Source organism: Budorcas taxicolor, chromosome 22, assembly GCF_023091745.1.
Source record: "Budorcas taxicolor isolate Tak-1 chromosome 22, Takin1.1, whole genome shotgun sequence".
In the NCBI taxonomy this organism is placed as follows: domain Eukaryota; kingdom Metazoa; phylum Chordata; class Mammalia; order Artiodactyla; family Bovidae; genus Budorcas; species Budorcas taxicolor.
In genome coordinates, this window is record NC_068931.1 from 8,643,829 (window position 1) to 8,657,915 (window position 14,087).

Sequence of the window (14,087 nt, forward strand, 5' to 3'; positions counted from 1 at the left end):
GGTCTCCATTTCTGCCTTGGAAATAGGCTCATCTGCACCATTTCTCTAGATTCTACATATATGCATTCATGTATGACATTTGTTTTTCTCTTTCTGACTTAACTTCATTCTATATGGATGGATGGACTCTGGGACCATGTACATCTTTACTAATGAATCCATTTCATTCCTTTTAGTGGCCGAGTAATATTCCATTGTATATATGTACCAAATCTTCTTTATCCATTCATCTGTCATTGGATATTCATGTTTTTAAGGAAATACAAGGGGAAAAACATCAAGATTTCCTTATCTAAGGTCCCAATCTTGAATTCAACATGTTTTATGAAATAATTACCAATGTTGTAACTGCCTGAGTTTAACTTCCAAGTTTCCATTTGTTTCTTTCTGTTCATTCAAAGATCTCTGGAGCTTATGGATCTGATTCAGGAAATCATCAAGCTGAAAGCAAAATAGAAAAATGCTTCAGGTATGACAACTGAAGTAAGAAAATTTCTAAAAACAAGCTCTGTTTTTTGTGTTAACATTCTTAGGCATGAAATTATTTTCTATATATGCATGAATACATAGTAATATTATTTTTAATTATAAAATTAGTTCACATATTTAATAATAAACATCCACATGGACTCTAGAATATTTGACAGAATCTTTTCTATCTTGGAACTTTCCTTGTTTCTAACATGGGCTCCCCTACCTTGTTATTACCATGACTTTGCAAATGGTTCTGTTTTCATGTGTGTATTTATACATATATTTAAGTATAGTATATATGGGTGTGTGTGTGTGTGTGTGCTAAGTTGTGTCTGATTCTTCATGACTTCATGGACTGCAGACTGCCAGACTCCTCTGTCCATGGGATTTCCCAGGCAATACTGGAGTGGGTAGTCATTCCCTTCTCCAGGGGATCTTTCCAACCCGGGGATTGAATTCGTGTCTCTTGCATTTCCTGCACTGGCAGGTGGATTCTTTACCACTGCACCACCTGGTAAGTTCATATATATAAGGGACAAAATGGTACAAACAGAAATATCCTTTAAAATGTATTCTTTTAGTTGTTTTCAACTTACACATAAAAAAAATGGGTATTATGCTGTTTGTAATCATCCGATACTTCAACTGCTAAGACTCATCTACATGAGTGTCTCATTGTAGCCCTGATGTTCTGTTTTACATGATTATACTGCACAATAGTGCTAAGACAGGAACCACTCTCGTGTTCATGAGTAGTAGACTGTTTGCAGCCTTGAGCTGCTGTGGACTTTTGTGTGTGTAACTCCTGATGTGTATGTGCAATGTAGTCTCTGAAGACATATGTAGGAGAATTGTCAGGTTATATTTTTTAATGTTGAATTTTATAAAAGTTAAAGCTAAAATGTCTCCCAAAACAATTTGCTAACTTACCTCCTAAAGGCAATTAGATGGTCTCCTGATTGTAAAGTACTGGCGAAGATGTACTCAATGTGAGATATTAAAACATTTGCCAATCCTTGCTAAAGAAATTATGGTCAATACCTCTTTATATTTTTATTGGTTCAGTGTTTTTCTCTCATTCCTATTCAGGTCTTCTGCTCATGACTCTATTTGGAGCTCTTTTTTTTAACCTGTACATGTGTTTATGTTGTAATCTCGATACTAACCCTTTGTCAGTTGTAAGTGTTCCAAGTATCTTCACCAAGTATTATCAAGTTTATAACTTATTTTTTTCTATTTTACCTAAGAGATATTTGGGTGAATAAATGTTATTTTACTAAACATTTATCTATTTTCTTTTACAGTTGGGATGTATTTAATGATGCTAAAAATACTTTCCTATTCAAAGCTTAGAAAAATATTAATCTATATTGTCAACTAAAATTTGCTAAGGCTTTGTATTTGTCATTTAAGTCCTGGATCAAGATGGGATTAACTTTTCTATATAGTAAGAGGTATTGTATTATTCATACAATTTTATTTTTTATCTAAATAAGCATATTTTAATAGTCAGTTAATTAAGTTGTCAAGTTGTTAGCCTGAGTGGAGTTTCCATGGGGTAGGTTTTGGATAGTTTTACTGTCGTCTTTTCTTCACAAGATCCAGCAACCATATTCATCCAGTTGAATATTTCAAAATCATCTTGACATTTTCATGGATATACAAACAACTTTAAGACAAAAATTTTACCTCTCCAAGAAGACTGCTGAGTTATGGCACTATAGTAAAATAAGGTCAGTATGATAATTTTGATTGTTCTTACAATTTTATTAAATACAAAATCTTATTATATACAGAGTCAAAATACTGCTTAATATGAAAACTGATCCCAATTCTCTGATTCCTTGGCCAGTGTTATTCAAGTTAATGCATTTTAAACAGAGTTTAATAGAGTTGAGTTGGTATTATTATCTTCCAGGAGTAAAAAGCTATTTCTTTTCATAACTTCATGGAGTAATACCATTCTATAAACCCTTTCCTATCAATTGTTTGTGCCCATGAAGTAAACATTGCTAAAGTATATCAAAATTAACTGAAATAATTTTTTCTTTTTGAATGTCAATCATTGAAACAATTTTAGTAATACCCACACTCTTTTGACATCCACAATTTTTAAGTTTATTTTCTTACCATGAAAGTTCTCTCTTATCTAACCTGTGCAGGTGTTTGTGGACTTCACTTTTTCTTGTTTCTACTTTATATAAATGTTGAACCAGAATTTTTTTTTAACAAATCTTCTACATTTCTCTAGTTCTCATTTTTCTGCAGTTAATGTAACATGTATTTAATATATAAGGCTTATGTTGGATTTAATCATTGTGTTTCACTTGAAGCTATTCAAATCAATAGTGTTGTCTATTGTGTGAGAGAAATGTTACAGAAGTATTTATTAGAGTACAAATATCTATGTGTTACTTAAAAGTTCTTACAAATTTTAGTTCAGTTCAATTGTTCAGTCATGTCTGACTGTGACCCCATGGACTGCAGCATGCCAGGCCTCCCTGTCCATCACCAACTCCTGGCACTTGCTCAAACTCATGTTCGTTGAGTCAGTGATGCCATCCAACCATCTCATCCTCTGTCATCCCCTTCTCCTCCTGCCCTTAATCTTTCCCAGCATCAGGGTCTTTTCCAATGAGTCAGTTCTTAGCATCAGGTGGCCAAAGTATTGGAGTTCCAGCTTCAGCATCAGTCCTTCCGATGAAAATTCTAGTAGGCCCAGACTATTTAGCATATAGACTAATTTTGCCTCTTCAGATACAGTCTTACAACCAATTTTGTTATTTAGGGAGGAATCAATGCTCAACATTCATGACTCATTAAATATTTTCTATCAGGATAAAAATTATAAGAATAAAGTAATAGGCTAATAATGATTGACAATTATTATTCTGGACTATTAGATTGTTTCACATTTTCATACCCTTCCAAATATCTACTTGGAAAAAAACCCGTCTATTTGGCATTATATGGGACAATTCCCAGATGACTTAATGAATCAATGAGAAATATTACCTTTTTGTATTTTTTCAGTTTATAAATTTTCATCTTTTATTCTACCCTTTTGGACTTTAGTAATGCCAATGTGGGAATATATGGGAACTAACTGTAAAACTTAATTACAGATAGGTATTATTAGATATTTAAGGAATATTTTGGTACAACTAAGAATAAAGTGTTGAAGCTGAAACTTCAATATTTTGGCCACCTGATGCAAAAAGCTGACTCATTTGAAAAGACCCTGATGCTGGGAAAGATTGAGGGCAGGAGGAGAAGGTGACAACAGAGGATGAGATGGTTGGATGGCATCACTGACTCAATGGACATGAGTTTGGGTAAACTCCAGGAGTTGGTGATGGACAGGGAGGCCTGGAGTGCTGCAGTTCATGAGATCACAAAGAGTCGGACACAACTGAGTGACTGAACTGAAGAATGAAGAGCTTAAGTTATTTATTATATTTGAAACTGGGATATCAGAATAAATTTGTAATGCATTTTGGAAATGTATGCCAGAAGTCATGTTTTTAAGATGTTATCATGTATTGAAATGTCTGCAAAATAATATGAGACACACAAAAGCTCTTTTTGCTCAAATATTTTTCATTATGTTCATGAAAAAGTCATATTGACCTGAATGGTTACTGAAAGTTTCAAGTTTAATTATAGTTCATCATTCTGATAGAACATTCTGCTGACATTAAAATGTTTAACTAGGCATCATAATGCTATTTCATGATATTTAACTTTGGGAAAAAAAGCTCACAATATTATGAGTAATGCATTACATTTCTTGTATGAAATAACATATAAAGAAAAAATGATACAAAATACTGGTGGAAATGTTCTTCTAAATCTGTTAAATTTTTATAAAATTTACAATAAAAAATAACATTTAACTTTAAGGATGTTGAAAATACAATGGAAAATGTCCAGTGTGGAATTCAGTCCCTACCTCAAAGACTTGGCTAGGGTCTGATTCTAATCACATGTGCTGTGCCGCTTCAGTCATGTCTGACTCTTTGTGACCCTATGGACTGTAACCCATCAGGTATCTTTGTCCATGGAGCTATTCTGGGCAAGAATATTGGAATGGGTTGCCATTCCCTCCTCCAGGGGATCTTCCTGACCCCAGGGATCAAACCATATCTCTTATGTCTAATCACACATATATGCTCAATTAATCTACAACAAAGGAGGCAAGAATATACAATGGAGAAAAGAATGTCTTCAATAAGTTGTTCTGGGAAAACTGGACAGCTGCATGTAAAAGAATGAAATTAGAACATTCTCTAACATTGTGAATGCATGGAAAGTTGCTTCAGTTGTGTCTGACCCTTTGCCACCCTATGGACCATAGCCCACCAGGCTCCTCTGTCCATGGGATTCTCCCAGAAAGAATACTGGAGTGGGTTGCTACACCCTCCTCCAGGGGATCTTCCTGACTCAGAGATTGAACCCAGGTCTCTTAGTCTCCTGCATTGGCAGATAGGTTCTTTACCACTAATGTCACCTGGACTCAAAATGGATTAAAGCGCCAAATGTAAGACCAGATACTATAGAACCCTTAAAAGGAAACACAAGCAGAACACTTTTTGACATAAATCACAGCAAGATCTTTTTTGATCCACCACTAAAAATAATAAAAGCAAAAATAAACAAATGGGATCTAGTTAAACTTACAAGTTTTTACATAGCAAATGAAAAAATAAGCAATAAAAACACAGCCCACAAAGTGGGAGAAAATATTTGCAAAAGATAAGACGGACAAGAGTTTAATCTCCAAAATATAAAAACAGCTTATGTACCCCCAGAGCAGAAAAATAAAATAAAAAATGGACAGAAGATCTAAATAGACATTCCTCTAAAGAAGACATACAGATGGCCAAAAGGTAAGTACATGAAAAGATGGTCAAGATCTCTAATTATTAGAGAATGCAAATCAAAACTACAATGAGGCATCACCTCATACTATTCAAAATGGCCATCATCAAAAACTCTACCAACACTAAGTGCTGGGGAGGGAGTAGAGCAAAGGGAACCCCCTTGTACTATTGATGGAAATGTAAACTGGTGCAGCCACTATGGTGATCAGAATGGAGGTTTCTTAAGAAACTAAAAAGAGAGCTACCATCTGATCCAACAATCCTACTCTGTCAGGTGTATATCCAGAGAAAACCATACTTTGAAAAGAAACATGCACTCCAATGTTCACTGCAGCACTAATTACAATAATCAAGACATGGAAGTAACCTAAATGTCTGTAGATAGACGAGTGGATAAAGAAGATGTGGTACACATATACAGTGGAGTATTACTGAGGCATAAAAAGGAGTGAAATAGTGCCCTTTGCAGCAATATGGACAGATCCAGAGATGATCATATTAAGTGAAGTAAGAGAAAGACAACTATCCTATGATATCACTTGTATGTGGAATCTGAAAAATGATTCCACATGCAAATGATTCTACTACAAATGAACTTATTTACAAGATAAAAAAGTCCTAGAAAACACACTTTTGGTTACCAAAGGGGGTAGGGATAAATTAGGTTGTAATTAATATATTTATACTATTATATATAAAATAGATAATCAACCAGGACCTACTGTATAGCACAGGGAACTCTACTCTGTAGAACCTATATGGGAAAAGAATCTGAAAAAGAACAGATTAGATATATGTATATGTGTAACTGAGTCACTTTGCAGTATTCCAGAAACAGAACTCACTTTGCAGTATTCCAGAAACAGAACATTTAAGTCAAATATGCTCCAATAGAAGATTTTTTAAAAGCAAAAACAATCTAATTAAAAAACAAAGTCTCTATCAAATAAAAGTGACAAAAGTTATTTTCCTCATTCACAGTTATAAATTCTGATATTAAGTAAAGAATGAACTGTTGATGAAATCTCTCAGAGACTGTGAGCTTCTTGAAACTGACACACACACACACACACACTCTTTCTCTTTCTCTCTCTCTCTCTCTCACTCTCTCTCTTTCCCTGTCCCCACTTGTGCACCAGATCCCATCCTCTTTCACCTACTCAAGGACACACATACTTTCATCAATACAGGGTGCTCTCTCATATATTATCCTGACTTTGTACTCACTGATCCTTCTTCCTGGAACCTCTGTTCAACAGTTATCTGGATGATTGACTTTCATTAACATCTTCCATGTATTTATTTAAATCTGACGCCAGACATCATATTTAATATTGCAGCCTGCACTGAAAACAAGAACACTGCTTTTTTTCCCCAGGAGTCATATGATTTATATATGAATTGTCTTGGTCTCTGTCCACTGGAATGAAAATTCCTTGCAAAAGGGATATTCATTTTATTCATGTATAGATTTCAAGTGCTTAGAATAGTGTTTGCATGTATAAAAAGAAGAATAAATGGATGCTGGGTAGGCTAAATCAACAGATGCCCTTCTACTTTTATTAAATGTCTTTGCCAAGAAAGACCATAATTTGCAAATTCTACAGCCATGGTGTCCTGAAACTTCCATATGCCAGATAAATTCAGTTCAATATTTATTGCTGAGTACATAATAACTGCATTGTTCCAATTGCTTCTCTGGTAAGGCCCCAACCAGTCTGGCTGAAATCTGGGTAGATTCCCCAAAATTTATGATTCAAGAAAAATATGCTTAAACCATGTATATAAGCTTCATCAAAATGGCAATAAAGTCTGGCTATAGTCTAAGACTTGGTAATATGGAGACAGTGACTTCAACTAAAAAGGACTTGCAATTTATATAAACTATTTATCTCCATCCTTGAAAAGAGGAAAATGAAATAAAGACTAGAAAAGGAAAGCCTGTTAGATGCTGCAGACAACAGCTCACAGACCCACTTTTATTTTTACTATAAATCCTTACCTAAATCTAACTGGAAATGATTGACAATCAGTTTTGATTCATCTTTCCATTAATAATGGAACAGGACCCATTCCTGTCACTGAAGTGACATGTTTAGTATTGGGTCTTCTGGCCAGTCTGCTCCAAGGCACCCATAGTGGGGTGTCTTCATAATCTCTCCAGTTCAGGATTTGATTAAGGTAATGCCGGATCGCACAAATTCAGGTAAGTGTTGTTGCTGTTCAGTAGCTAAGTCGTGTCTGACTTTTTGTTGGTAGGACTATAGCTCACCAACCTCCTCTCTCCATGGAGTTTTCCAGGCAAGAATATTGGAGTGGGTTGCCATTTTCTTCTCCAGGGGATCCTCCTGGATGAGGGACTGAACTTGAGTCTCCAGCAATGACAAGCAGATTCTTTTACCATTGAGCCATCAGGGAAGCCCTCAGGTAAGTGACCTGTTAACAAATTCCCTAAACTCAACTCAAGTAATTAACAGTCTTTATAAGGAATAAGTGAGTATGACAACTTGTTGACTGTAAATGATTAGTACAGGGTAATTTTCCAGATATTTTTCATTGGAACTGAAATATTCTGAACCATTTAAGGAATATACCACAATATGCTGTTTACCTGGGAAAAAAAAAAAAAAAAGATCGAAATCAATAGGAACATTTTACTGAAACTTTTTGGTGATCTCTGATGGAAAGTGGTTGTTGCCTTTTGCGAAGTTTGCTAAGTATATAGCTTACGTTACATGATTCTACTTATTTTTCAATGTCAGAATTAATTTCAAGTTACGAAATATTGCTACTTATATGAAAATGATGAAATGATTTATTGCCTACTAGACAATTGTCATATGTTTTTAAAATGTGAAACAAGTAAGCTGTGCATTAACCTAATCACTGAAATAATTTGGTGAACTTTGAGATCTGTAAACTATAAATTTGCTGGAGGTAAGGTAACAGTGCAATTGCTATAGGGTTCACAAAACTAACATATCGCAACTGAATAATAATTAAACTCTTTAGAGCAAAAGGAATGTTCACATTTAAGTGAACAGTTCTACTGAGTAATTTGATAAAGTGACACATGGTTCAGATTTAAGAGATTACCATTTTAAGGAAACTATGTTTTGGGAAACCTGGAGACAGTTTCTCTAAGTGGACCTTACAGTGAATGAAAGATAAAATTGCATTCCCAGTAATTTAAATCAGTTACTTCCCCAAAGGCTTTATTGTCATCTTAGTGACAAAAACAAACAGAAAAAAAAATCCAAAAATACCTACCAAGCCAGAATAATTTTCCAAGTGACTATATTTCTTTCTTTTGGGGAAAACATGTGGATATATCTATGAAAAAACCTCAACATTCTTAGCAACAACAAAAGTATAAAAATGGTAATAGAGTTAGAAAAGAAGAATAAATTTGGAGAACTAACACTTTCTGAATTCAGTACTTACTAAAACTGTTGTAATCAAGACAATGCAGAAGGATAGACATTTAGGTCAGTGGAATAAAAGTATATCAAGAGTCCAGAAAAAAAGTACTACATTTAGGGTTAACTGGATTTTGACATGAGTGTTAACATATTTCAATGGGACAAAGAATTATCTTTTCAACAAATAGTTCCAGGACAACTAATAGTCACAAGCATAATTTTGAAGTTGAACTCCTACCTCACCTCAGTTAAAAAAATTAACTCAAACAGGCTTCTCTAGTGACTCAGCAGTAAAAGAATCCACCTATGATTCAAGAGACAAGGGTTTGATCCCTGGGTCAGGAAGATTCCCCTGGAGAAGAAAATGGCAACCCACTCCACTATTCTTGCCTGGAAAATCCATGGACAGAGGAGCCTGGTGGGCTACAGTCCATGGGGTTTCAAAAGAGCTGGATATGACTTAATGACTATCAATAAACAACAACAGCTCAAAATGAGTCATAGACCAATTATAAGATCTAAAACTATAAAATGCTAGGAAAACAGGTTAGGAAATCTACAGGGCATTGGACTATTCAATCTTATTCTACACAAAACACCATGAGCACAAGCAACAAAAGGAAAAAATAAACAAACTGGACTTGATTAAAATTATTTCTAAAAGTTTCAAATGAAACTATCAAGAAGTTGAAAAGATAATATGCATATCAGAAAGTACTTACAAATCATGTATCTGAAAAGGGGCTTACATTTAGAATATACAAACAAAACAATTTTTTGGGTCATAATTTAACAATTATTTATTTATTCATTATCAATTTTTCATTCCTCCTTTCTTTCTTCTTCCCTTTTTCTTTTTTCAAAATTTTTACTTTATTTTACTTAAAAAATGGGCAAAGAACCTGAATATAAATTGTTCCCAAGAAAATATACAAATAATCAAAAGTCATCAAGGAAATTCAAATCAAAACCACAATAAGATACCACTTTACTTCCATGCTGTTGGTGTAATAAAATAAAAGATGAATTCTGATAAGTGGTGGTGAGAATGTAGAGAAATTGGAACCCTCAAACATTGCTTGTGAGAATGTAAAATGGCACAGTCACTTTGGAAGAGTTTGGTGGGCCTTAAAAATGTAAACACAGTTACTGTATGATACAGCAATTCCAAAGGAAATAAAAATGTACATTTATACCAAAGCTTGTAAATAAATGTTCATAGTAGCATTATTCATGGTAGCCAAGGAGTATAGCAACCTATATACTTATTATCTGTAAAAGGAAAAGCTATGGTATAGCCATACAAAAATGAAGTATTGATCTATGCTACCGTATGGATGAACTTTGAAGACATTATGCAAAGTGAAAGGAGTCAATTACAAAAGGCCATCTATTCTATGACTCTATGGAATGTCTAAAATTCCACAGAGATAGAGAGTCGACTAGTGATTCCCAAGGGCTGGGGATAAAGGGAAGATGGGGAATGACTGATAACAGAAAGTTGGATTACAGTAATTGTTAGATAACTCTATGATTTACTAAAAGCCATGAATTGAACATTTCAAAGTATAATTTTATGGTATATGAATTAGATCTCAAAAATGTTAAAATAGACAATAAAAGTAAATATGGCATATTCCCATTGCTGTAATATTTATATATTAGGCCAAACAAAAATTAATTCTAGGGTAGCTATAATAGAAGTAAGTCAATTGAATATATCCAGATCTCTTAAGAATGTTATCTTAAATAACTGTATCACTTGAATCTAGAATATTCCATTGCTTTACCTCTATATCATGAACTTTTGAAATATTGAAGAATTGGATGGACTTGGTCGCAAAGAGTTGGACATGACTGACTGAACTGAACTGAACTGATGCCTTAAAAGTCTAATAGTTATTGGCACTGCTTTAAGATGTATTGACCTACATAATCTTATGTGGCTATTTATTTATATACAAAGCATTCTATTAAACAGTTCATTTTAGCTCAGTTATTTTTCTTTTCAATAAATTAAAGCCGCATGATGGTCTGTGAGAGCTAAGTGTTTGGCATCCTACAATGCTGATGAGTCTTAATTTATGCCCTGAGGGACCAATACTGAGAATTTGTTCAGAGTACCATAGCAACTGTAGAATCAAAGCCATGATATTATGTGACAAATTTGTAGTTGAGAGAACACTACAGGATTCCATTGGATCACCTGGGGCAGCAATATTACAAGCGTTTACCGTGTAGCATCTTGATAAGGGAGACTTAATTGGTGTTAATTTTATCCCAATTACAGACAACTATAGAGTATCTATTTCCATAGAGTGGAATAGTCTCATCAAAATGTGTGACAAAACACTAAGGGTATTTAATTTGTAAGCAGTATTTCACAAGGGTTTTGATATGGATCTTTATTAAAACTGACTTCAAGTTGCATTAACCTGACCAAAATCTAATGTGTACAGAGAATAATAATATCTTTACTAACAACAAAGGAAGACAAAACATTGTCAAATAATATTAATTTTCATGACAACAGTGCTTGTATTGGATCAGCATCTTGAGGTATATATTTCCCACTTTCCTCTTTGAGAATCTCAACAGTTGAAAACATTATTAAAGTACCCAGGGAGCCAACAACCCTTCCTTCCCTATTGTAAGTTACTTAATTAACACACAACAGATGTCTACTTTCAGAAAGAAGCTTTTCAAGAGCAGTGGACTATGTGCCTATTTGCCCTTGGGTATTGGAGTGAATTCCAGCATCATGAAACTTAATGAAGAAATGAAATTGCCATTTTTATCCCAAGTTTTAATCTCTCATCACAGGTATAGAATCAGAAGGTTTAAATCCAAACTAATGTTGAATATGGGTACAAAAATACAATTATTCCTCATTATTTTAACTGAAAGAAAAGGAAATTGCAGAAACATCAGTTATGGAAATGCAAATATGAAATGTGATTAGAATTGGAGAACTCTTAAAGTAATATAAGCATTAAGAACAAGAGAATTCAGTACAAAACCACTCAATTTTACCTAACATCATTTGAAAACTCTTCCTCACCTCTTTATACTCAAGCAGTTTAGCCCACTTAAAACAGTGCCTGCCACCCTATAGGCCACAGATACTGGTGACAATCTACTAGTAGTCAGAGAAATCTGTTTCTATTAATACAAATGTGTGGTGAGACCTTCATAAAACATAGGAAATGGCAACCTTATTAAAAGCCACATGACTTGTATCCAAAAAACCCAAAATAAAGAAAAACTTAAAAACTAATGGAACATTTAAAATCCAGCAAGTACTCTTGGTTAATTGATTACAACTCAGGTTCAAACTCTTATTAAAAATAATTAGATACCAAAAATAGAAAGAGAAACAATGTTATTTCAAAATAAAGTTTAAGTAGAAAAGAAAAAGCCTTCAAAAAGATGTTTATAAAGACTACAAAAATATAGTAAGATTTATAAATTAAGAGGAGAAAACAAGTGATATTTTAATTGCTAAACTGAAAGACTAATGGTTCATTTTCCACAGAGGGTAGGGAGAGTATCATAATCTGATAATCAGTTTTGCTAATTTAGAAGAAAACTTCTAAGTGTCTGAAATGGACTACAAGGACTACAGAGATAACTATAATGATAAAAGCAGTAATATTTTCCTCTATGATAAAACACCTTTCCAGATTACAAGTTTTCTAAAAAGATAAAAATGTATGGAGAGGAAGTTACTTATCCTGAAACTTCCCTAAGAATGAAACCAGTTCACCAATACACACCTAACTATATGGGTCATGTTCCTGGCAAAGAAAATAAGACTGAACAAATGAAATCCTTCTTTAATAAGATTCAAATAAAAAAACTATAATTAAAATATATACTCTTCCATTAAGGGAAGATACAAGCTGACTAGGGCATGAACTTCTGCATACATTACGTATAAAAATGGTTATTGACCACTTCTTATGAAAGTGTCAAAGAACTAGAAGAGATTCCAAAAGTGCAGTGTTTCTAAAAATATTTCTGAAACAGAAATGGACACCTCATTATTTGTTGAATTACACTTAAGTTTCTGAGTTCCAAACTTCTGCAATTGCCTATATTACAACTTTGGTTTATTTTGTAACTAAACCAACAACCATATTGTTCCAGAAATCTGTTCACCAAGAAACTTTAATTTTGTCTGAATAATTTTGATGATTATTATCTAAAATAATCTGTAGCAGTAACTGAACTGTTTAACATAAGAAAAAAGATTAATGGCACATTAGAATAAGTGTTCAAAACATAGGAAAATATTGTACTTTGTGTATTCCCTAGTAGAAAATAAGTTTATGATCAACTTAGCTTCACAGTGATGATAAGGAAATAACTATTTAAATAACAGCAAGGAATAAGTACATTGAAATATAGTCATGATTTACAAAACTTATACAATATTGAAATATAAAGACAACATTTCTTCCATTAAATAGTAGTTAGCACACTTTGATTGCAATGCATCACTACCACCATGGCCTTAGTAATACTACAAAAGTCAGTGGAGACTTACGGGTAGTGATGGAATACAGATGGGAAGCCAATATTTAAGGCACATTCCTTAAAACAATATTCTGATTCTGTACATACGAAAACCAATGACACAGTAGTAAGCATCCCTTCACTAGAGTAACATTTAGATTCCAAATTTTCAAAAAATAGTTTTCACCTTTGAATAGAATCACTGGCTACCATCTGAGTCACTGAAACCAACTTTAAACAGTTTTACTCTCTCAATCACTGCAGATGATGACTGCAGCCATGAAATTAAAAGATACTTGCTCCTTGGAAGAAAAGTTATGACATACCTAGACAGCATATTAAAAAGTAGAGACATTACTTTGCCAACAAATCAAAGCTATGGGTTTTTCCAGTGGTCATGTATGGATGTGAGAGTTGGACCATTAAGAAAGTTGAGCGCCGAAGAACTGATGCTTTTGAACTGTGGTGTTGGAGAAGATTCTTGAGAGTCCCTTGGACTGCAAGGAGATCCAATCAGTCGATTCTAAAGGAAGTTAGTCCTGAATGTTCATTGGAAGGACTGATGCTGAAGCTGAAATTCTAATACTTTGGCTACCTGATGCGAAGAACGGACTCATTTGAAAAGATTCTGACGCTGGGAAAGATTGAAGGTGGGAGGAGAAGGGGACAACAGAGGATGAGATGGTTGGATGGCATTACTGACTCATCGGACAAGTTTGAGTAAACTCCAGGAGTTGGTGGTGGACAGGGAGGCCTGGCGTGCTGCAGCCCATGGGCTCACAAAGAGCTG

General features: G+C 34.0%; 1 protein-coding gene across 1 annotated transcript in view; it reads right to left on the minus strand.

Annotated features, from left to right (window-relative positions):
* Positions 1-333: 333 nt before the first annotated feature.
* Positions 334-14,087, minus strand: part of CCDC102B (coiled-coil domain containing 102B) — a 201,932-nt gene continuing 188,178 nt past the window's right edge. The window contains exon 7 of the mRNA XM_052660597.1: positions 334-441. Within this exon, the coding sequence (XP_052516557.1) occupies positions 334-441 (108 nt within the window). The remainder of the gene's footprint in view (positions 442-14,087) is intronic.